Here is a 22,322-nt window from a genome sequence, read left to right as displayed (position 1 = left end):
ATAGCATTTTTATATGTAGATCTCAAAGCACTTTAAGAATGGGTTTGTAGCAAACCCATTTTACAGATGGGAAAACTGAGGCACAGAGAGGTTAAGGCCAGCATTTTCTAAGGTAAGATGCTGTCTGTCTTATTTTAGGAGTGCTGTGAAGCTGCAGCTCCCCTTTCTGCTGCCGGGGTGGATGCACAGCTCATCTGAAAACAAGGCTGAAGGCATCTCAAAGTCAGGCTCTCGAAACCAATGGCCACATTTTAAAAATTTGGCCTATGTGACTTGGCCAAAGCCACTCAGTGAGTCAAGAGTTGAAGCATGCCCAGTACCCAATTCTCACGCGTTCCAGTCCCGTACTCTCCCCATTGGAACAGCTGTCCCTCAGGGAGAAAACACATCATTGCTGAGGTCTTAAATAGCCCTGCAAAAACGTCTGGCTCCAACAACAGGCTTGCCTATCCATAAGGGAAAACACTGCTACAAAAGAGAAGATTAAACGTGCTCTTATGAATCAACCAAAGCTTTTTATTCATTCAAAAAGTGTTTTGTTTTTAATTTGCAAATATGAAACAAGTAGAGGGGAGTGACCTGGTGGCTCTGGGCTAAGGAGCTGCAACAGCCTGAATGCTGAAAAGCTGCAGTTGTCAGCATTGCAGAAGGTTAGCAAAAATTGCTCAGCAGAAGTCGTCTTTCTCTGGCAGTTGGGTAGGGCTGTGATGAAGACCTCAGGTAAAGCCTACGAGGAAGGTGGGGTCGACTGGAATCATCCGTAGCCTGGGTGTCACTATGCGATATGTTTCTATTCTTCACTCTTTGCCAGCTGAAGCCCCTGTGAGCTCAAAACCAAAAATTCTTTCCCACCCTATCCAGACCTCCCCCTGATATCAATCACAGCTTTCCTTTCTCCTCTTTCTAATAGGGTAGAGACTGACGCTCCATTCCGCTTACTCCCTTAGCTGCGTGCATCTATTGGGCCTTTTAGTAGCTCATGGCAAGTAAGCTAGGGAAAGAGACATGGCAATGGACAGAGCTTGGGACCTCTCCGCGAAAGACACTGAAACCGCTTGCATCCTCCCCATGTTGCAAATAGGATTGTTAAATCACTGAAACCTGAGATTCCTTGTGTCCTCGTCAGCAGGGCTCACTGCATCTCCCAGCCCAGGGATTTGCTGCTGAGCTAGAGACAGCTACTTATACTGAAAATCTGGCAAAGACAATCTGTTTGTAAAAAAAACAGGTCAGTGAAAGCTAGACCATTATATAGTGTCCCTTGAAATACAGAGGCTCCTTCATACAATACACTGAAGGGGCAAACCCTCTGACAAACTTCAAAGCCTTTCTGAGAAAAGTGCCAGAACAAATTACAATCACACTTGCCTGGATATTGTTACAAACTTTGTGCGGTTAGTTATCAGCAAGGAAAATCACAGAAACATCACATTCACCTTAAGTGCCAGTAGGCATCAGAAAGTGACCAGCGGGGGGGGGGTAGGGGAGCGGGTGAGGAAGGGATAGGGAGTTAGGAGATGCCACAGAGAGCCACCAAAAACTTGAGCATTCTGGCCACAAAGCAGCAGAATTGCATTTCCCTTGGAATGACTGGGGCAGTATGTTCCATTCTTCACCCATCTGCCCCTGTAACATATCAGATTGGAGGGGAAAACAGGAGTCAGCCCACTCCCAGCTGCAAAGGGAGAGAGACCTTGTGTGTAGTAAAAACTTGTGCCTTTAAACAGAACATGGTAAATGAGTTCAGCTCTTTGTCTCGCTTCCTTTGTTTCAAGAAGTCTTTCCAAAAGGGCCAGCAGCACTGAAGAACAGCTCAAGATCCGCCAGCACCTTCTGATCCCTTATCTCATCACAATGGCTCTAACACAGGGGTGGCCAAACCACTTAACAAAGAAACAAGCTTAGGCTTTTTGGCCATACCAGGCGCCTGTTGATGGCCACCATCTTGGGTGCCATTTTGAATCACCCCCCAGTGAGCTCAGGGAAGCTGGGGGTGGGATCTTTCGGGGGGGGGGGCGCAGGAGTAGCTTTGCGAGCCGCACTTTTGGGGGAGAAGAGCCACATGCGGCTCGCAAGCTGCGGGTTGGCCACCCCTGCTCTAACAGGTTCATATTATGGCCCAGCTCCCCTTGAAATCAATGGTAAAAGTCACATGGAGTCAGATCCGCCGCTGGTATAAACTGGCGTAGCTCCAGTCAAAATCAATGGAGCCAGGCTAAACACCAGCTGAAGAGCTGGTCCATTGATTTTAATGGGATCAGGATTTGACCATATGAAGTCAGAATTTGTCCTGCCATAAAATGCAACAGTTGCTTGATGAGTTTGCATCAGACTGATCATGTCTCCTCCAGGAGTGTCACAGTCAAAGGGTCCAGTAAGCCGCTCAGGAGCAGGAATCACTGAAGAGGCAGAAATCATTCAAGCCCCAATATAGGGTCTCATTTCTATTTAGGAATGAAAATTGAGCCCAAGCTGTAACATCCCCCATGATTTATGAAAATTGGCTCATGAGTATCAGTTTGAAGGTGTTTTAAACAAAATATCTCATGTTAACCTATCAATTGTAATGTTACAATCTGCTGGATCTGATTTTGGTGCATGGATCATTCTTGTATGTGAAATTAGAAATGTGAAGTGCAAGTCTGTTTATAGTTTTCGATTGCTAATCAGAGCCATTACTGGTGCCTGGAAAGCTTGATGACTGGGTGATCAATTCAACAACTTGTAAACAGTCTTGCTTGTCCTGTAATTCTGGAAGGTGGTTGGTTTGGAGAGACATATGACACCTGATACTTGGAGAAAGATTATTTAAGCCAGTGTTTCCCAGTTGTATTTGACTACGGAACCCTTTTAAAGTAGAAAGAATTTTGCGGAATCCCTAATAACAGTCTAATACATGGACATCAGTACTGAGTAGTGACATTATCATCTCCATTCTCTGGCTAAGCTGGCATTACACAGGGACACTTATCGTGGCAAACACAAATGAAAATTGTTTTCAGTAAAATTCATAAATGCTTAAATATTAATTATTATTTTCTTAAATCATTAAATGTTGTTGTAATGGAATTTTCTCACAGAACCCTTATTTTCACTTCGCGGAACCCCAGGATTCCATGGAACGCCATTTGGGAAACACTGATTAAAGCAATGGGAAGCAATTCCCTTTTGATTTGTGGCTGGCCTGGAAAACTGCTTCGCGTATCCTAAAAGGATACAAAAGAACTTTAAGAGGGCTGAAGACCAAAGTCAGAGCAAAAGAGTTTGTCTCTGACTTGAAGATTATGCTTGAAATAAGAACAGCTCTTTAGGGTAAGAATCTTCATGTTTCTTAGTGAATTATAACTAGCTAGGCATTTTCTTTACATTTTAATTTAGTAAGTTACTTTGATCTGTCTGTTTTCACTTGCAATCACTTAAATGCTACGGTTTGTACTTAATAAAAAACACGTTTGCTTACTATCAGGCCCCGTGTAAATAATTATTATCTGGGGGGAACAACCACTCTGCACATCTCTATTTCATTGATAAAAGGAGCTTACCAGGTAAGTTTTCCTTGTGTAAAAATATCACACAGAGAAAGATGGATTCATTTGGCAGGGTTTGGTTCAATTTGGGGGTATATTTCCTGGGTGCTGAGCCCTAGAACTGCATCCAGCCGGAGCTGAAGTGGTTCAGTGTCTGTGCTGCTCTGCAGCGGAACGGGGGGGGGGGGGGGACGGAGACCCCAATTCTGTGCCTAGTCTGGGGGAGATCAGATGATCTAACCCAGCAGAAGAGAGTGGTAAGGAACCCCAGAGAACAAGAAGGCAGGTGTCAATGGCATAATCAGCACACTGGGGAACAATCCTAAGGGGACTTCTGTGACCGCACCCCATCACACATGCTGAAGCGATTTCCTAAATAAAGGTGGACTTAAGCATGTGCTTTTCTACCTTGAGGCCTCTATCTGGATAAATTTGTTACAGTAGGCCAATCTAGAATATTCCGCCGACTTTGTCAATAGAACAAGAGAGGAAACTGAAGTTCCTACTACATTTTCAAGTTTGGCCAAGTACTCCAGGGGATTCACAACCCATCAGTGGACTGTTTCCAACCTCACTGCAGGACTAGTGTCATTTAGGGGAACAAAAATGTGCAGTTTTGTTTTTCTCCTCCCTCCCCCGCAGTCTCTCTCTCTTGATCTGCTAATGCACAAGTCATCCCAAAGCCCGAAAGCTAGATCTAGAACTAGATCTGTTAAGCAGCATAAAAGCATATTGACCAGTCTTTACAAAGCCTTCAGTTCTGCTTGGACTGATGTGCAAGCAAATCAAGCCCTAGCAGCCTGGCTTGCCAAGCAATGAAAGAGATCGTGCTACTTCCAACACTGTGCTTTTGCAGTATCAGTGAGAGTCATGTGTGGGAGGCCATTGCCTTTAAGAATGACATAGACAAGATGGTTTAGAGGCTCTGTGTTATTGATACAAATACAACTTAGCCAGACAAGAGAGGTTACTAGTGCTGGGACAGGGGTGGGGGATATGGCCAGTCTGCACTAGAACTAGGATTTAGGATTAGGTGCTAATAGGATTTGGGTGGCTACCTTCTTCAGCCTCAGAGCTGAAAGTGACATGTACAGTTCATCTGGAGTTAATTCCTCCTCTCCCACTACTGTTTAAAATCCTTGATTTGCTGGTTGGACCTTGGTCTGGCTGATGCCACTGCAGACAGCTCCGATGTACTGATCACAGCCCACGCCTTCAGGCTTGGTGTTCTGTGGGGCAGGAGCTTTCCACTCAATGCTGCCCACACAGCAGGGACCAATCCTCAATTAGAGGATCCTGTTAATTAGAGCTGCTCCAAGGAAATGAGTGGAGTGATTTATACCAGCTGCTTTAGGGACCCAACATCTGAAAATATTGCTCTGGAAATCATGGGTGACCTTGCTGTTAAGAATGAAGGACATCATTATAACCAGAGCGCACTGACGAGAATACAGGAATCGCACTCCCTTCATTTCACGCCAAAGAAATCAGGCTGCACTCTGGAAAGTTGCAGTTCTAGCTGACACTTCTTTCTTCTGGAAAAGGGTTTAGAGAACTTCCTTTGTGATAGGACAAAATCTCTTGTGCTTCTACCACCAGTGTATCACCATAACCTACAATAGCAAGCAGAGATTGAGGGGCCACTGCCATCCTAAAACATCTGCGCACATGGAGGACTGAATACAGGATGCAAAGCACTGGACAGAGACCAGGGTTATGTACAGTCCAGAGCAAATGGGTCACGCTGCCCTCTGTTGGACAGAACCAGACCTTCCCCTACTGTGTGTGCCCCAACTGCAGCCTATGCACAAGAGAAGCCTTAATACAGGTGACAGCTGATGGACATTTCTTTAGTTTCAGTGACTGAAGTTAGGTGTTTTGGGAGCATGAGTTCACATTTCAAATTTCTGTAGCTTTGGTGTCTAGATGATCTCAAAAGTGATTTCGGCTCTGAAAGATGCTTTGCACAGGTTTCCCCTTAGAGGTTCCAAGTACTGCATGGGAGAAGCCAAGAGCACGTTAAAACATAGCTCTTCACTGCTGGACCAGGAAGAATATAAGTAGCTCTAGTTAAGAACATCCCGAAAGATAACAGGCCTTAGACCCTTTTTAAGCACATAATTTCCTAACTAGAGAAGTACGCCTATGATGAGGCCAGTAAATCTGTCCTTCCCAATTATGGGAAGAGAAGATGGCCAGAAAGGCAACCTTGAGTTTGCTCACTCGTGCTCCTCCACTAGCAAAGATTGCCCAACATTGATTGGCTAACATTGGCCACTCTTAGCATCCGAATCTTTCTTTCCTCCTCTTGCCCCTCCATCCATTACTCTGCGGTTGTTTTGTTCCACACAGTCTGAAGAAGAACGATGCTTGGAGTTTGGATTCTAAGGTGATAGGCACCTTAGAAACACTGCGGCTAGCTAGCGCAACAGGAAAATGCACCAACATCTGGCTGCATGCTTAGGAACGTTGGTGGAAAAGCGAAGGTCTCCAGTGTTTATGGTGCACTTGACAACTGCTCTGTATACAGGCACCACACAAACCTTGCTGATGAAAGCTGTAGGAAGCTTTCCATTCCAGCCCATTATCTAAAAGAACCGTGGCCAGTGCCTGCCCTAGTCTGGGTGTATTTGCTACTGTGCTTCTATTCCGCTATTCCATTTTGCCAAAGGTGGAGACAGAACAAGCAGAAATGGGGTGGAGGAAGAGGCTGGATTTGTGTTGTTTTGTTGATTGTTTCCCTGTTTATCTAAGATCACATCCATCTTTGTGACCCAGACGGGGCATCATAGGAATGGATGTGACCCACTGAACAAGGCCTCTCTCTCAGTGCATAGCCCAAAGATCAAAACTCAAGAGCACTGTAAAACTACCCCACAAAAGCAAACATGGCAAAATGCTAAGAGACTATTGTCATTCTTTTCCTCCCTCTCCATGACACTGAGCAGCACTGTGTAGCTCTGGACAGTATCAAGGATTTGGTTTTGCCTTAAACAGCAATGAGTTTGCTTAGACAAGTTTTCTAAGCTCCGCTGACCTGCTGGTTCTTTTCAGAAACATTAAAGGCAGGTACCCGTACAATCAACCCAACCATCTTTGTTCTCAGCCCACAGGGATGCCCACCTCCTGGAGGCTTAGTAAGGAGTTAATTCAGTTTTTTTTCTTACTCTCCATCCACAAGATAGATACATGACAGTTCCGGGGTTTTCCAAAAAGAAGGGTCATTTTAAAGCTTAAACAATATTGGCCCCATTAATACTTTTCATGCAGAAACATTTCTGGATACTGTATATTTCATCAGTCTGCTTTACACAAAGGCAAGATGGCAAAATGAATGCATAAGGGCAACATAAATACAACAAATTGAGAGAAGGACAGCCCAGGGATTTGTCAGGGGTACTAGTGGAACTTCTAAAGAGGAGGAGGAAAGGGAGGGTGCAGAGACTAGAGGGATGGGAACAAAGGAGAAAGGGGTTAGATTATCCCCTGTAAAACATCAACCAGCCGACAAAGCACAGTATATGGGTGGGGGAAGGGGGAGAGTATTTTTGGCTTAATTGCTATCGCAGGCTACCTCCCCCTGCCATGGTGTGTAAACCTTGCAACTTGTATCAACTAGGTGTTTCAACACATGAAAGACTAAACACAGCAGCAACATTTACAACAAATAAATAAAGATTTCGGTAACATATAGATAGGCATAGTAACAAAAGCCTCACTTTTTCCATCCAAAAAAAAAAAAAGCACAATACTGTCTCACAAAAAATATACATATCTCCCTAGCGATGCAGGCCAGGCCAGGCTGAAAACGCAGGGGATGTGGAACTTCCATTTCCAATTGCCTTTTATCATCCCCCCCTCATCCCCCAATAAAGCAGAAGCTGATGGCGATCAAGCACTCGGATGGCGCGCAGCAGCTGCCCACTCCAAGACCTCAGCAGTATCTTTTGACGCCTTCTTCATGCTGCGGTTTTCTATGAAAACAATGTAAAATATTTGTCGGTTTTTAGTCCAGTCAAAAAAAAATCTACTAAGTAAAAGCAAGAGATAGGGGGGTTTCCACACAGCAACACATGATCCCTTGCACCCCCAGATGCTCAAAAATTCACTGCTTTTTTCCTATTTTTATTTTTTCCTTTCTTTTTTCTTCTTTTTTTCCCTTTTTAATTTTGAAAAAGTGGACGTTGGCAAATGGAAACGGTTGATGCAGAGTGCGGAGTGGGCGCGGGGGATGACCTCACACTTCAAGCGCCTCCCTTGTTCGCATGTAACGTAAAGGAAGGCTGGAGAGGGACTGGCAAGCTTCTTTACTGAGGTGGTCTGATGGCACAGAAAGAATCTTCCCCCAGGCAACTAAAAGAGAAGAAGTTGGGGGGAGGGGAGAAGAGGGAAAAGCAAGTCAAACTGTGTTTAAATCAAAGAAAATAGAGACACAAAGAAGTTTATTGATAATCAGTGTTGCCATGGGATTTTATCACAGGTCCTGCCTTTTTTTGTTGTTGTTAAGGTCCCAGCTCCTGGAATCTGGAGATTCTTGTGAGACTTTACGCTGCCATGGAAAATAAAATGTATGTTTCTAACTATCCTGGCTGTGGAGAAAAGCTTAGAAATATGACATTCCCCACACACATCCAAGGATCCAACTCCAGAATCAAATGTTTATTCTTGTGTTTAATCTCTTGATTTACTAGCCAATCTCATGATTTTTAAGGACCTCGCCAGTTTCTGAAACTTGCTGTTGGCAATGTTGAGCTGGTTGGGTAAAGGAGGAATAATCTCCTGCCTCCTTTTGAAATTCTTCCCTCTCATTTCGAGAGAGGGATTAGAATTTCAAAAATGGGAAACTTATCAGTGACAAATAAAGCCCTACCAAACTCATGGCCACATGAAAAACACATCACAGACTATGTAATCTGGTCTCCCCCCCATGAAATCTGAACTTCTGAGTTCATGGGGGAGACAAGTGTTTCTCAAATTGGGGGTTCTGATTCAAAAGAGGATTGTGGGGATATCACAAAGTTATTTTAAGGGTGTCACAGTATTGCCACCCTTACTTCTGTCCTTCTGGGTGTCTGGAGGGTGGCTTTTGGCCAGGCACCCAGCTCTAAAGGTAATACCCCACCCACAGCAGTGCAGAAGTTTAAGGGTCACAATACCATACCATGCCATACTTACTGCTGCTGGTGGTGACTCTTCTTTCAGAGCTGGGCTCCTGGCAAGCAGCCATCACTTTCCAGCTGCTCAGGTCTGACAGCAGCGCCATCACCAGCAGCAGTAAAGGTAGCAGTACCGTAATTACCACTACACTAACCTTGCAACCTGGCCCCCGGTCCCTCTACAACTCCTTTTTGGGTCATGACCCAACAATTACAAAACAGTGAAATTTCACATTTAAATAGCTAACATCTTGACCATGAATTTGGTAGGGTTGTAGTTATGAAATCTGAAAGGGTATGTCTACACTACCCTCCTAGTTCGAACTAGGAGGGTAATGTAGGCATACCGCACTTGCAAATGAAGCCCGGGATTTGAAGCCTAGTTCGAACTACCTAGTTCGTGCCCCGTGTAGCCGCGCTGCATGGGGTTCGAACCAGCGGGGTTTTAAAAATGGCGGCTCCTCGCTTATGCAAATGAAGCCCGGGAAATTCAAATCCCGGGCTTCATTTGCAAGCGCGGTATGCCTACATTATCCCGCTAGTTCGAACTAGGCTTCGAACTTTTGTGTAGACATACCCAAAAATTCCCCAGGGGAGAAGGAGGAATGTACGTGTGAATAAGTTGAGTGTTTCCACCCCTCTTTTTTGTCATAATTCAAAATTCTGGAGGCATTTCTTCATGGGTGCTCTTTGGAGCCAGGACTTCATCTGTGCAGCAGCTAGCACAATGTATGCTGGCTACAGCCTCTGCGTGCTCCCACAATTAAAAATAACCCACAGTATTAATGCTGCAGAATACTGATGTGCTGGAGCTATTTGATATTATACCCTGCCAATTGTGCTACCGTTGCATAGCACACAAGCACCTTCCCCAAACCCCAGTTTTGCAAACTGCTTCTGGGGCTTGTCTCTCACAGCTAGTGTGTGATGCCACAGACCCTGCTGGTTTAAAACCCTTTCCACACAGGCAGTAGTTATTGTATCATCATGTCCAACAGTCCACCTTGGGGATGCCTGAAAATCAGCTCGTTTGTGATTGTCCCCCAAGATCATAGAAAGGAATTGACTCCCATCAGGTGGGAGGAATTATAAAGGTCACAAGAGGGGAGTTTGGGACCAAGGAGATCTTGGTCCCAAGCTAAAGGTACGTCTAGACTACAGGCTTTTGTCGACAGAGGCTTTGTCGACAGATACTGCTGACAAAGCTTCTGTCGATAAAGAACATCTAGACGACATCCAGTTCTGTCGACAAAGCAAGCCGCTTTGTTGGCATGAAAGTGTAGATGCAATAACGCCTTCTGTCGACAGAACTCAGTTGACAAAAGGCTTTATTCCACGAAGAATAACTCTTTTGGATAGTCAAGACAGAAGCAGACTGTGAGGGACTCCAAAAAGATCTCACCAAACTGCGTGATTGGGCAACAAACTGGCAAATGAAATTGAATGTGGATAAGTGTAAAGTAATGCATGTTGGAAAAAATAACCCCAACTATATGTACAGTATGATGGGGGCTAATTTGGCTATGACAAATCAGGAAAGAGATCTTAACTTTATCATTATCGTGGATAGTTCTCTGAAAACTTCCACACTGTGTGCAGCAGTGGTCAAAAAGGCAAATAGGATGCTAGGAATTATTAAGAAAAGGGACAGAAAATAAGACACAGAATATCTTGCTGCCCCTGTATAAAACTATGGTACACCCAAATCTTGAATACTGTATACAGATGTGGTCTCCTCACCTCAAAAAAGATATTTTGGCCTTGGAAAGGGTTCAGAAAAGGGCAACTAAAATGATTAGGGGTTTGGAATTGGTCCCATATGAAGAGAGGTGAAAGCGACTGGGACTTTTCAGTTTAGAAAAGAGGAGACTGAGGGGGGATATGATAGAGGTGTGGAGAGGGCGGATAAAGAAAAGTTATTTATTAGTTCCCATAATAGAAGAACTAGAGGACACCAAATGAAATTAATAGGTAGCAGGTTTAAAACTACTAAAAGAAAGTTCTTCTTCACATAGCGTGTAGTCAACCTGTGGAACTCCTTGCCAGAGGAGGCTGTGAAGAGTAGGATTATAACAGAGTTTAAAGAGAAGCTAGATAATTTCATGGAGGTTAGGTCCATAAAAGGCTATTAGCCAGGGGATAGAAATGGTGTCCCTGGCCTCTGTTTGTCAGAGGATGGAGAAGGATGGCAGGAGACAAATCGCTTGATCATTGTCTTCGGTCCACCCTCTCTGGGACACCTGGTGCTGGCCACTGTCGGCAGACAGGCTACTGGGCTAGATGGACCTTTGGTCTGACCCAGTACGGCCGTTCTTATGTTCTTATGTAGAATGAGGTTTACCACCGTCGACAAAACTGCCGAGTTCTGTCGACGTTATGTCGACAGAACTTGGCGGTAGTGTAGACGCAGGTATAGTTTTGTCGACAAAAGTCCACTTTTGTGGACAAAACCCTGTAGCCTAGACACACCCTAACGGTCTAACAGCCAGGTTACTGCTGCTGAGCTCAGGATCCCATCATGCCCTTTACTGGAGCTTGCTCTGCATTCCCTACTAGCTCCCTTCTGATACTATGGCATTTCCTTAGTGCATGTTCACCTTAGCGCCTTAAAATTAGCCAAACATATATGTGGAATGAGGTAGAGTTAGGGCTCAGAGGAGAACATAATGCACAGGCAGTGTGGCATCTGCAGCTCCCACCAATCTAATTAATGCCAGTCATCCCATTCCTGCTGTTATGTAGAGATGGTCTGAATTCAGCATCATTTATTGGAAACCCATGCCCAAAATTTGGGTGTAGGGCTAGACCTGGGTCTGACCCCTTTCCCCATCCCTGCCCTCACATAATGTGAAATAAGAACCAGACTGATAAAGTGGTGGAAAAATAAAATGAACCCAATCACACGTGTTGCTCAGCTCTCATGCTGCATCACTGTGTCTGTGGCTTGAACTATGGAACTGTAAGGGCTCGTCTACACTGGCCCCTTTTCCGTAAGGGGCATGTAAATTTCACCTATCGTCGTAGGGAAATCCGCGGGGATTTAAATATCCGCCGCGGCATTTAAATAAACATGGCCGCCGCTTTTTTCCGGCTTTTAAAAAAGCCGGAAAAGAGCGTCTAGACTGGCCCCGATCCTCCGGAAAAAGCGCCCTTTTCCGGAGGGTCTTATTCTTACTTTGAAGTAAGAATAAGACCCTCCGGAAAAGGGCGCTTTTTCCGGAGGATCGGGGCCAGTCTAGACGCTCTTTTCCGGCTTTTTTAAAAGCCGGAAAAAAGCGGCGGCCATGTTTATTTAAATGCCGCGGGGGATATTTAAATCCCCCGCGGATTTCCCTACGACGACTCTTGAAATTTACATGCCCCTTACGGAAGAGGGGCCAGTGTAGACGTAGCCTAAAGGTCAGAGATGGAGCAGACTTTGGACCTCAAAGCAGTGGTACCACCCTGACAGGGACAAGGAGGTGATCTCCTTGGCTTTGGTCCAGTTCATTCCAGTTTCTGGATGCTGTTAAACTTTCCCTGGCAGAGACAACTCATCCCAGGGGCACTTCCCAATGCTTGAGAAATTGCCCAAACGGCACTGCCCACTTCTTTCTCTGCTTTTCCTTACTGTCTGGCCCCTGCACTCGCTCTTCTCCCTGCTCCCTGTTCCTCACCCCTCTGCATTCTGACATGACCACTTCCTCCTGCTACTCCAGGCTACCAGGGCCCAAACATAGCAAAGTATTTTTCCACACAATGCACCACCAACCTGTGGAACTCATTGCCAGGGGATGTTGTGAAGCCCAAAAGTATAATTGGGGTCAAAGAAGAATTAATAAGTTCATGGAGAAGAGATCCATTAATGAAGAATCTGGCACTGGCCACTGTCATAAGCCAGGATCCTGGGTTAGATGGGCCATTGGTCTGACACACTATGGCCGTTCTTATGAAGGGAAAGTCCCGCTCAGTCCCTGAAGCCCCCAATCTATTCCTGGCAATGTTATAAATAACTGAAAATGCAGAGTGTCAGGCAACCTTAAGTATAGGCAGCATCCTAGTTCTGCTTATAACAGACAGAGACATTATCACCTCGCTTGGCTTACCTCAGCATGGGATCCTGGGACTATACGAGTCCGTCATAGAGGGATAGTGCCTGTACGATGGAGGGGTCGGCTTTGGAGCCTTCCTGGAACTCCTGCAGCGTTAGCTTCCCGTCCGCATTCTGAAAGGCAATGGCTGTGAGAGCTGGTGGTGGCCAATATGTTGCAACTAATTTTTTAATGTAAATGCCCTGGACCCAGAGGAACAGTCTGTGCTTGGGATTAAAGAGGGACAAGCTTCGAGCCAAACTCCAAGGAAGTTCAGATCTGGACTGGATCCCCTTGATTCTGCCCCATCCCTGTTTCCCCCCCCCCCCCCCGATTTTCTACTGCCTCATGTACACTTTGAGGAGTGTATTTGAATGACTCCTCATTCCTCCGGAGCTGCCCCATTGGCCTTTGCAGCCCTAGCTGGGTTTCGAACAGCAACATTTTTCAGGGAATGAAACAGCTTCCTGCAATAGCCTGGTACTGGCTGCAGTACTATGGGGCATGGATCCTTCCTACTGTGCTACTGACTGGCCTTGCACTGCTTCGAATAGGCACCCGCCTCCAGCTTTGATGCATCAGAACAGAATGCACCAGAGTGTGTGAACCCTTTTCCTCTAGGGAAAAAACGGATCAAGGACCATTTCTCTGCTCAGGCACATGGGGTGAGTTAAGAACAAAGGACCAGGTGGGCAAGAGTACGCTTGGAAAACTGGCCACACTGGCTGGAGATGGGTTACAGCTGCAGGGATAAATATGTTAATCCGCTCCATTGGACCCAGTCTAGGGGTGCGTCAAGATTGCACTTTTTTTTCGGAAAAAATGGAAAAAGGCGTCTGTGGACACAGAAGAGGGAGTTTTTTCAAAAGACGAGGCCTCCAGGAAAAAGCACAGGTGCTCTGGTGGCCACTCCGTCCATAGTAATCACAGCTTAAATGCGAGATAGTGTCCATTCAGAGTGGACGCTCTCTTTCGAAAAAGCAGATCACTTTTTTGATGCACTTTTGCTGTGTGGACACTCTCTTTGGCTGTGTCTAGACTACATGGCTCCGTCGACGGAGCCATGTAGATTAGAGTTATAGGCAAAGGGAAATGAAGCGGCGATTTAAATAATCGCCGCTTCATTTAAATTTACATGGCTGCCACGCTGAGCCGACAAACAGCTGATCAGCTGTTTGTCCGCTCAGCGCGCTAGTCTGGACGCTCCCCTGCCGACATCAAAGCCCTTTGTCGGCAGCCCCGTTATTCCTCGTGGGATGAGGTTTACCGGGGCTGCCGACAAAGGGCTTTGATGTCGGCAGCGGAGCGTCCAGACTAGCGCGCTGAGCCGACAAACAGCTGATCAGCTGTTTGTCGGCTCAGCGTGGCAACCATGTAAATGTAAATGAAGCGGCGATTATTTAAATCGCCGCTTCATTTCCCTTTGCCCAATAAACAAATCTACATGGCTCCGTCGACGGAGCAATGTAGTGTAGACGTCCCCTTTCAGAAGAAGTTTTTTCGGAAGATCTCTTCCAAAAAAGCTTCTTTCGAATGAAGCCTGCAGTCTAGACGTACCCCTAGATCAGGGACAAACAGTTCACTGACAAATGCGGTGCCGTGTTACATCCAATTTTGACAGGCCCAGAGTAGCTGGGGTTCCCACCAGCCATGGAGAAACTCTGAGCAAGCTACCTCGGGGAGACTTTGTGTGCACAGTGGGAGGAGAGGACCACAGGTGGTGGTGGGGATGTACACAGAACCTGGTCAAGGGGGGGGGGGCCCATTCTGGGAGATGGATGAGCAGGGCTTGTGACCGCTGCTGCCCCCTAGTGGTGAGGAGAAAACACACAAGAGTCACCATCAAGTCTCACCTTGTCCATCATGGCAAAAATCCGATCCACTCTCTTCTCGGGTGTGTTTTCCTCTTCCGGAAGCTCTACCGTGTTTCCCTGTAGGGACAGGAGAGAGCATTGGGTTTCCTGCATATTTACGGCTTGTGGCTGTGCTGCAGCTTCAGTGCCGGGGGGGGGGCTCTGCGTCCCTCTGTGCATTAGGTGATGGCCATCCTGATCTAGAGCTGAGTCTGTGGTAGGCCAGCTCTGGGCAGCTCCGTCTGCTCTGCAAATGGCCTACTTTCTCTGCTGCAGGCCACACCTGGAGTATTGTATCCAGTTCTGGGCCACCCCCTATAGAAAGGATGTGGACGCATTGGAGAGGATCCAGTGGAGGGTGACCAAAATGATTAGGGGGGTGGAGCGCATGACCTATGAGGAGAGACTGAGGGATTTGGGTTTGTTTGGTCTGCAGAAGAGAAGAGTGAGGGGGGATTTGATTGCAGCCTTCAACTTCCGGAAGGGAGGTTCCAAAGAGGATGGACAGAGGCTGTTCTCTGTAGTGACGGATGGCAGAACAAGGAGCAATGGTCTCAAGTTACAGTGGGGGTGGTCTAGGTTGGATATTAGGAAAAACTATTTCCCTAGGAGGATGGTGAAGCAGTGAAATGGGTTCCCTAGCAAGGTGGTGGAATCTCCATCCCTAGAGGTTTTTAAGTCTCGGCTTGACAAAGCCCTGGCTGGGTTGATTTAGTTGGGATTGGTCCTTCCTTGGGCAGGGGGCTGGACTTGATGACCTTCTGAGGTCACTTCCAGCTCTATGACTCTGAGTTCATCTGAGCTCCCATGCCGCCCAGCCACAGGACACTGTGTGAGGGGCCAGGTCCCATCCCTGCCTCACCTGGAGCAAAGAATTCTGGCCTGGGATCCTGGGTAGCAGCAGCCTGAGGAGGTGGGGAGGGAACACAAGTCTCCCCCAGCCAGCTGTGCAGGGATCCTGATGGGGGTTTCACACCCTCTACAGGAGCCTGAGGGCGGAAGCCACCTCTGCTACCCCCTGCTCTCTGTCTGCACCTCATGAAACGAGGTGTACCGGTAGTTCGGAATAGGCACCCTAGTCCGAACTACCTAGTTCGAGCCCCGTGTAGCCATGTAGCCGAACTAGCGGGGTAGTGTAGACATACCCAGGGGGAGGAGTTATCCAGCGGCTTCCCTGCTCTTCCCCCCTCTCCACCCTATCCAGGGGATGTAACCGGCCTGCCACAGGCCTGCCTGGTAGAGCCATGCCCACGTGGCTCCCTGACGGGTCCACTGCACCTACACGGACAGCATCAGAATCTGCTGGGATCCCCTGGAGGAGCCACTCAGTCTGAGTGCGAGCAGAGCCACGGTGCGCTCTGCCCCAGCGCTCCCTTCCTCCCCCGCACGCTTACCACCATCTGATAAATAGCATCTACGATGTCCAGCATCTCGTTCCTCGTGATGTACCCGTCGTTGTCCAAGTCGTACAGTTTAAACGCCCCTGAAACCAAGAGCGACACTGAAGCCGGAGGAAGCTCTGGGCACCCGCAAGCAGGGAGCACCCAGTGTGAGTGCAGCCTGGGCTGGCAGTGAGTCCGACAGCCCTGCCGTGCCTGTCTGGGCCAGGAACAAGCCATCTCCTGGGGGCCACTTCCCAGGGCACAGACGTCACTGGCTCTCCCCGTCACCAGTCTCAGTCTGAGAGGCCCAGAACTGAACAGCTCCTGGAGACTGACTCAGTAAGTTAATGCACAGCTCTCTGCTCTGGGAGCCTCCCTTCCTGCAGCCCAGTGGGCATTTCCCCATTTTAATTAGGGCTGTACGATGTGAACGCCCACACCGAGATCTCTAGGCACAGCCCGAGTGCAACAAACCTGAACGGATCTGTCTGCACTGTAGCTGGGTGCAACTTCCCAGCCGGGGCACACAGAACTGTGTTAGCTAAGATCAACCTGGTATCCTGGTGCGAGCTCCCCAGCCGGGGCACACAGAGCTGTGTTAGCCAAGCTCGCACCGGTATCCAGGGGTGAGCTCCCCAGCCGGGACACACAGAGCTGTGTTAGCCAAGCTCGCACTGGTATCCAGGGGTGAGCTCCCCAGCCAGGGCACACAGAGCTGTGTTAGCCAAGCATGTGCTGGTATCCGGGGTAAGCTCCCCAGCCAGGGCACACAGAGCTGTGTTAGCCAAGCACGTGCTGGTACCCAGGGGTGATCTCCCCAGCCAGGGCACACAGAGCTGTGCTAGCCAAGCTCGCACTGGTATCCAGGGGTGAGCTTCCCAGCCAGGGCACACAGAGCTGTGTTAGCCAAGCTCGCACTGGTATCCAGGGGTGAGCTCCCCAGCCGGGGCACACAGAGCTGTGTTAGCCAAGCATGTGCTGGTATCCAGGGGTGAGCTCCCCAGCCAGGGCACACAGAGCTGTGTTAGCCAAGCTCACACTGGTATCCAGGGGTGAGCTCCCCAGCCAGGGCACACAGAGCTGTGTTAGCCAAGCACGTGCTGGTACCCTGTCAAGAGCTGCATGTGCATGCTGAGATGTTCCAGCCCACAGGCCACAGCATGGTGCAGAGCTTGAAAACCCAACCTACAGCCCCAGCCCCAACGTTCAATGTCAACGCAGCTACTTCTCACACACAAACCCAGGTCTGTGGGTCCCGGCTGGGCGCCCTGCTCCCAGATGCAGATTAGACCTACCCAATGAGAACCCTCTATAGTGCTCTTCTCCGCTTGGGCAGTTGCTCATTGTATGGCTGGTTCTTGCTAGTCTAGACCCATTCTGGGCTCCAGGACAGAAGGTGGGGAAGACGCGGTTCATGGTTTCAGACTAAGCCGAGTACTTACACCGCAGTTTCTCATCCAGGGTCCCTCGGGAAGTGACCGAAAGCGCCTGGATGAACTCCGAAAACTCGATCCTCCCATCCTGCAAAAGGAAAGGGCCCTGTGAGATCTGAGACACACATCAAAAGCCTATTCCATACAGACTGGGATGACATAAGCAGGGTTCATTGCATTCCTGCATGTGGGGCTCCTTCACTAGATCTGCACTGGTGACCCCGTCCATGGCTCTTCTCCCTAAGAGAAAGGGTGGGATGCTGGCCAGGGAGCTGGGCACCCAAATCCACTGGCAGGCCCCTGATTCCGTGAATGGGGAGCACCGCCCTTGCATCCCAACCCATGGAGCAACTCCACTTCCCTGAGCAGTTTCACTGATCGCTTTGCCACTGTGAGTACCAGTCCCAGGGACAAATCCAGAGGAGACATGGTGCAAGTTTGGAGAACTTTCTGGGTGTCTGGCTGATGAGTCTTGCCCACATGCTCAGGGTTTGGGGTCGGGAAGGAATTTTCCTCCAGGGTAGATTGGCAGAGGCCCTGGAGGTTTTTCGCCTTCCTCTGTAGCATGGGGCACAGATCACAGCTGGAGGATTCTCTGCATCTTAGGGTCTTCAAAGTATTTGAAGGCTTCAATATCTGAGATATAGGTGAGAGGATTATTCTAGCAGTGGGTGGGTGAGATTCTGTGGCCTGAATTGTGCAGGGGGTCAGACTAGATGATCATAATGGTCCCTTCTGACCTTAAAGTCTATGAGTCTATAAGTTACACTGCCGAATGGTCCTGTAACAGTCCTCAGTAGCTAGTGTCATATGCCATTCTGATCTGATAGCATTTTACACCTGCTTTGCACATCTGTAAATGAAGGCAGAGTACAAGGCGGTGGAGAACAGGTGTAACTTGGGGAATGTCTACCCTGTGCACTAAGGCCAGGCTCTGACTCAGCTCTGAGGCTAAGCTCCACTTCTGTGCACACACAAATCCATCTGACTCAGGTCAGCAGACCCAGGATCTAGGTCCTAGGACCTGCTAGGGGGGTGGGTCAGAGCCTGTGTCCTCCTGCGACTTGGATCCAAGCCCTGTCCTTTTTCAGTGTAGTTGGAACTCAAGCCACAGATCCAAGTGAGAAGGTCGGCGTAATGCCCTTTGGACACATTACCACACCGGTGAGACTGGGGTTCAACAATCGTAAAACCAGGCTTACAATGCAGTGGGAACACTCAAGTGTGGCCAGGGAAACCGCACGACCACAAGCCCCGGTCCCCGCAGACCCAAGCTCAGGCCTTGTCTATGTTGACAAGTTTTGTCACTAAAAACTCCAAAAACTGCCTTTTAGTGACAAAACAGTGAGAGTGTTTACAGTACAATTCAACTTTTGTTAAGAAAAACACCCAGTTTTGGTGACAAAAAACTTCCACCCCTGCGAGATACTTTTGTCTTTCCCCCTCCCTTTACTGTCAACAAAGAGCCCCTGTGGACTCTGCTGTTTTCTCCAGAGAACTGGCTTCCTCCAGTGTCTCAAAATGCCTGCACAGATGGCTGTGCTCAGTGTTTTGTGATCTCTGCTGCCCTGCAGGCAGGCATCCCCTCCCCTTTCAAAGCTCCAGGAAGTATTTGACAGCCAATTCAGCTGCTCCGTTTAGGGAAGCAAACAATAAATAAATAATTGGAGTGCGTCTGTTCTGCTGCTACAGGAGGGCTGGAGAGACCACTGTGCTGCTTTGACATTCCTTGGTATGGAGAGCTCACATAGCTACGAGGGAATCCCAAGAAGCGCAGGGATTAGCTCTGTCTTCCCACAACACTGCATTGTGGGATGCTTACTCACATTGCTTTGCTCTATCTGCTAGCAATGTGGCCATGAAATGTCGACAACGGGAGACAGAAAAAGTGGTTTGACCGGTTTTCACTTTTGGCAACTTTTGCATATGGACAGCACTTTTGTTGCCAAACCTTGCCAGTGTAGACATAGCCTCGGTGTGCACTGGAGACAGACCCTTCATGACCAGAGGAGAGGGGAGTAGCAAGGTGGAGTAAACATGTATAAAATTAGAGTCTCTTTCTCCCCCACAACTTAAACAAGTGCTGGTAGCCTGCAGAACGACCCGCAGCTGAGGGATGGGGGTGAGCCGCCTTGAAATTATCCCATGAAATTATCAGCAGAATAAAAACAAAGGAGGGGATCAGAATGGAGGGAGGGTTCCTAGCAAAGGCTGCTACTGACTAGGTGCAGCAGAACAGGGCTCCAGGCTTGTCTCTTCAGCGGCTCTGTCTGTGCAAACAGAGCAGCTGGGGCCCTGCAGAGGGTGACCTGATCCAGGCACAAACAGGAGCTCGCCCTCTCTGATGCCCTCAGAAAAGGGCAGAGAGTCAGAGCCCCCACAACAGAGGCAAGAGACAAAGGAAAAGGGAATTACAAACATTTCTCTTCACTGCAGCTAGTCTGTTAAAAGTCTGATCTGGCTGGCAATGAAAAGCCTGCAGCTTTGGGTAATTCCTGCCGCAGACACTTAGGCCAGCCTGCCTGATGGGCCTCTGTTAGCAGCATCCAATGCCTCCTTTTTCCTCTTTCACATTTTGCAGCCTATCCACTGCCCCCATGAGAGCCATGAAGTAAAACAAGCAGAGGGACTAGCTGCTAAAGCTCCTCTGCTTTAATTTCCCGCCCCGGGAAGCAAACATTTGGTTTTTTGCACGTCGAGAAGTGAACGGTGAGTGGGTGTCACTGTACAAGTCATTTCGAGGCGTCCTAAACCGCACAACCTCTGGGGGGGGAAGGGGCTCTGCACTGAGGGAGAAGGGGGCTCAGCTGCTGTCAGTCACTGGCTTACTTTGTTTTCATCAAAGACGTTAAAAACAAAGGTTGCAAATTTCGTTGGATCGCCGAAGGGAAAGAACTGCTTGTAGATCTTCTGAAAGCCTGCAGCGTCCAGCTGTCCGCTGGGGCAGTCCTTGATGAAGCCCTTGTACCTGAGAAAGAAAGAGAGAGAGAGAAAAGTGAGTAGGCTACAGGTAGATTGGGCACAAGACATCCACCTTCCATTGACCCAGCTAAGGCCACAGCTGGTACGCTAGGGCTTTTCATTACAGCCCCGTTCCTTCCTCTCAGCCTTTCTCCGCAATTACAGGCAGCCCATCCAGAGTGAGAAATTGCTCATAGACAGTATCCTCCTCCAGCCTTTTTAAAATGTGTTTCCTGAGCAGCTCCGTAGCCCGCGTGGTTCCGTGATAGCACAACTCATGCTTGGCGGGAGGGCCCCGGCTGCTATCAGCAGTTGGTGTAGAGATAGGTTGCTGCTTTCGTAGCTCAACCACGCTTCCTTGGAGGCAGGCACCAGTGACTCTCTGCAGGATCTCGACTCTCCGCAGTGCTGACCCACTCCGCAAGCCGCCAGAAGAACCCAGGAGAAGCAGGGAGTAGCTGGTGGGTTCCCCTGACTGCACCCTGTGGGATTTCCCTGGCCATTCCCTCTTCTGCACATGCGGGCACCAGAAGAGCACTTGGCACATAGCACGATACAATGGGGGAAGCTGATCCCAACAGAGTGCTCACAGCCCACCTCTATGTGTACTCAGACCAACACTTCAGACATGTGTGTCCACAGGAGGGAGTCAGGAGACCTGGATCTGCTAGCAACTCATGAGCCTGCTCCATGGCTCAGTTTCCCCATCTCTAATCGATGGGGCAATGTGCTCTACAGCTAGACAGTGCCGCACAATCCTTATTACAAGCCGCTCAAGCCCAGCAGCCAAATCTTCTGCTTGACAAAGGAGGAATTTTGTTTGGCTCAGTGCTGGAGGGCAGCCCACCAAGCTAGAGATCAGAGCCTGGGGTTGGGAACTAGCCCCTAGCCTGAGTGCTGCTCCTTGCTTTGATAGTGACTGGCCGTAGAGATGCTTTCCTGGCTCACAGCGGGGTCTGTGAAGCTCAGTTAATGTCGGTAAAGCACTTTGCAGATGAAAAGCGCTGGCAGCATTAGTTGTCCAGAGACCTCACTGAGCGGGCACATTACAGTAATGCTGGAGCGAATGTGTAATTTTTAAGTAACTAAAGCTCCCTGTACACAGCCCTGTCATGGGAGTACATGAAGCAAGCACTGATCTGCTTCAGATTAGGCCCTGAAATTCTAGCACTTGGTGTCCACTGCAGCTCTATGTATTCATTTAATGGCAGCTACCATGCAAGTTTCAAGAGAACAGTCAGGTTTACACTAGGGGGCGATGTTGGACTAAGGTACACAACTCCAGCTACATGAGGAGCATTGCCGGAATCCATGTACCTTAGATGAAGTTACTGGGTGGTGTCTCCACTGCAGGAGCGTCGACAGGAGAAACTCTCCCATCGATTCCCCTTATACGTCTTGATTCGCGAAAGGAGCGTGAGCAGCAGTCGATTTAGCGGGTCTTTACCAGACACGCTAAATCAACCCCTGGGGGATTGATCCCTGCAGTGCTGATCTCCTAGTAAGTGTAGACAAGGGTTGGTATGCACAAGAAAGTGAGGCTGACCCTGCTGTTATTCAGGGGTATGAAAAATTCACAGTCCTGAGAAATGTAGTTTAACCAACTTAAGCCCCAGTGTAGACAGGTTAACAGTTCTTTTGTCACCAAAACCAGTGTCATTGTAGCGCTACACTGGTGCAACTGCTGCCGTGCCACTCTTGTGCTTCTAGTAGAGATCTTCTTAGGAGGATGAAGTCGTCCATCCTTTTAGGGGGAGCAGAGCAGAGTGCTTTAGTGGCTATAGTGTTGTGAGTCAGCAGTCCTGGGGCCTGGTCAGACTCTGGCAAGGACTTGCCGTGATGTTCAGTTCCTCAGTTTCCCCGTCTTGAAAATGTGTCTCAGTTTCCTCATCTTGAAAAGGTGATGATGATCCTGCCCTCCTTTGTAAAGTGCCTAGCAA

At 48.5% G+C, this 22,322-nt stretch overlaps 1 protein-coding gene across 5 annotated transcripts in view; it reads right to left on the bottom strand.

Annotated features, from left to right (window-relative positions):
* Positions 1–495: 495 nt before the first annotated feature.
* Positions 496–22,322, bottom strand: part of NCS1 (neuronal calcium sensor 1) — a 132,246-nt gene continuing 110,419 nt past the window's right edge. For 4 of the 5 annotated variants that reach the window (XM_075905249.2, XM_075905250.2, XM_075905248.2 and 1 more), the window contains 6 exons: positions 20,251–20,389; positions 17,431–17,509; positions 16,001–16,089; positions 14,607–14,684; positions 12,769–12,887; positions 496–7,880 (listed from right to left, as the gene is read on the bottom strand). In XM_075905249.2, coding sequence (XP_075761364.1) covers positions 12,789–12,887; positions 14,607–14,684; positions 16,001–16,089; positions 17,431–17,509; positions 20,251–20,389 — 484 coding nt within the window. In that variant the 3' untranslated portion in view covers positions 496–7,880; positions 12,769–12,788. The remainder of the gene's footprint in view (positions 7,881–12,768; positions 12,888–14,606; positions 14,685–16,000; positions 16,090–17,430; positions 17,510–20,250; positions 20,390–22,322) is intronic. The other variant, XM_075905252.2, reaches the window with a different exon arrangement.

The sequence above is a fragment of the Pelodiscus sinensis genome, chromosome 23 (genome assembly GCF_052426305.1).
Source record: "Pelodiscus sinensis isolate ZL-2025 chromosome 23, ASM5242630v1, whole genome shotgun sequence".
Classification (NCBI taxonomy): Eukaryota; Metazoa; Chordata; order Testudines; family Trionychidae; genus Pelodiscus; species Pelodiscus sinensis.
This window is presented reverse-complemented; position numbering and strand designations above follow the sequence as displayed.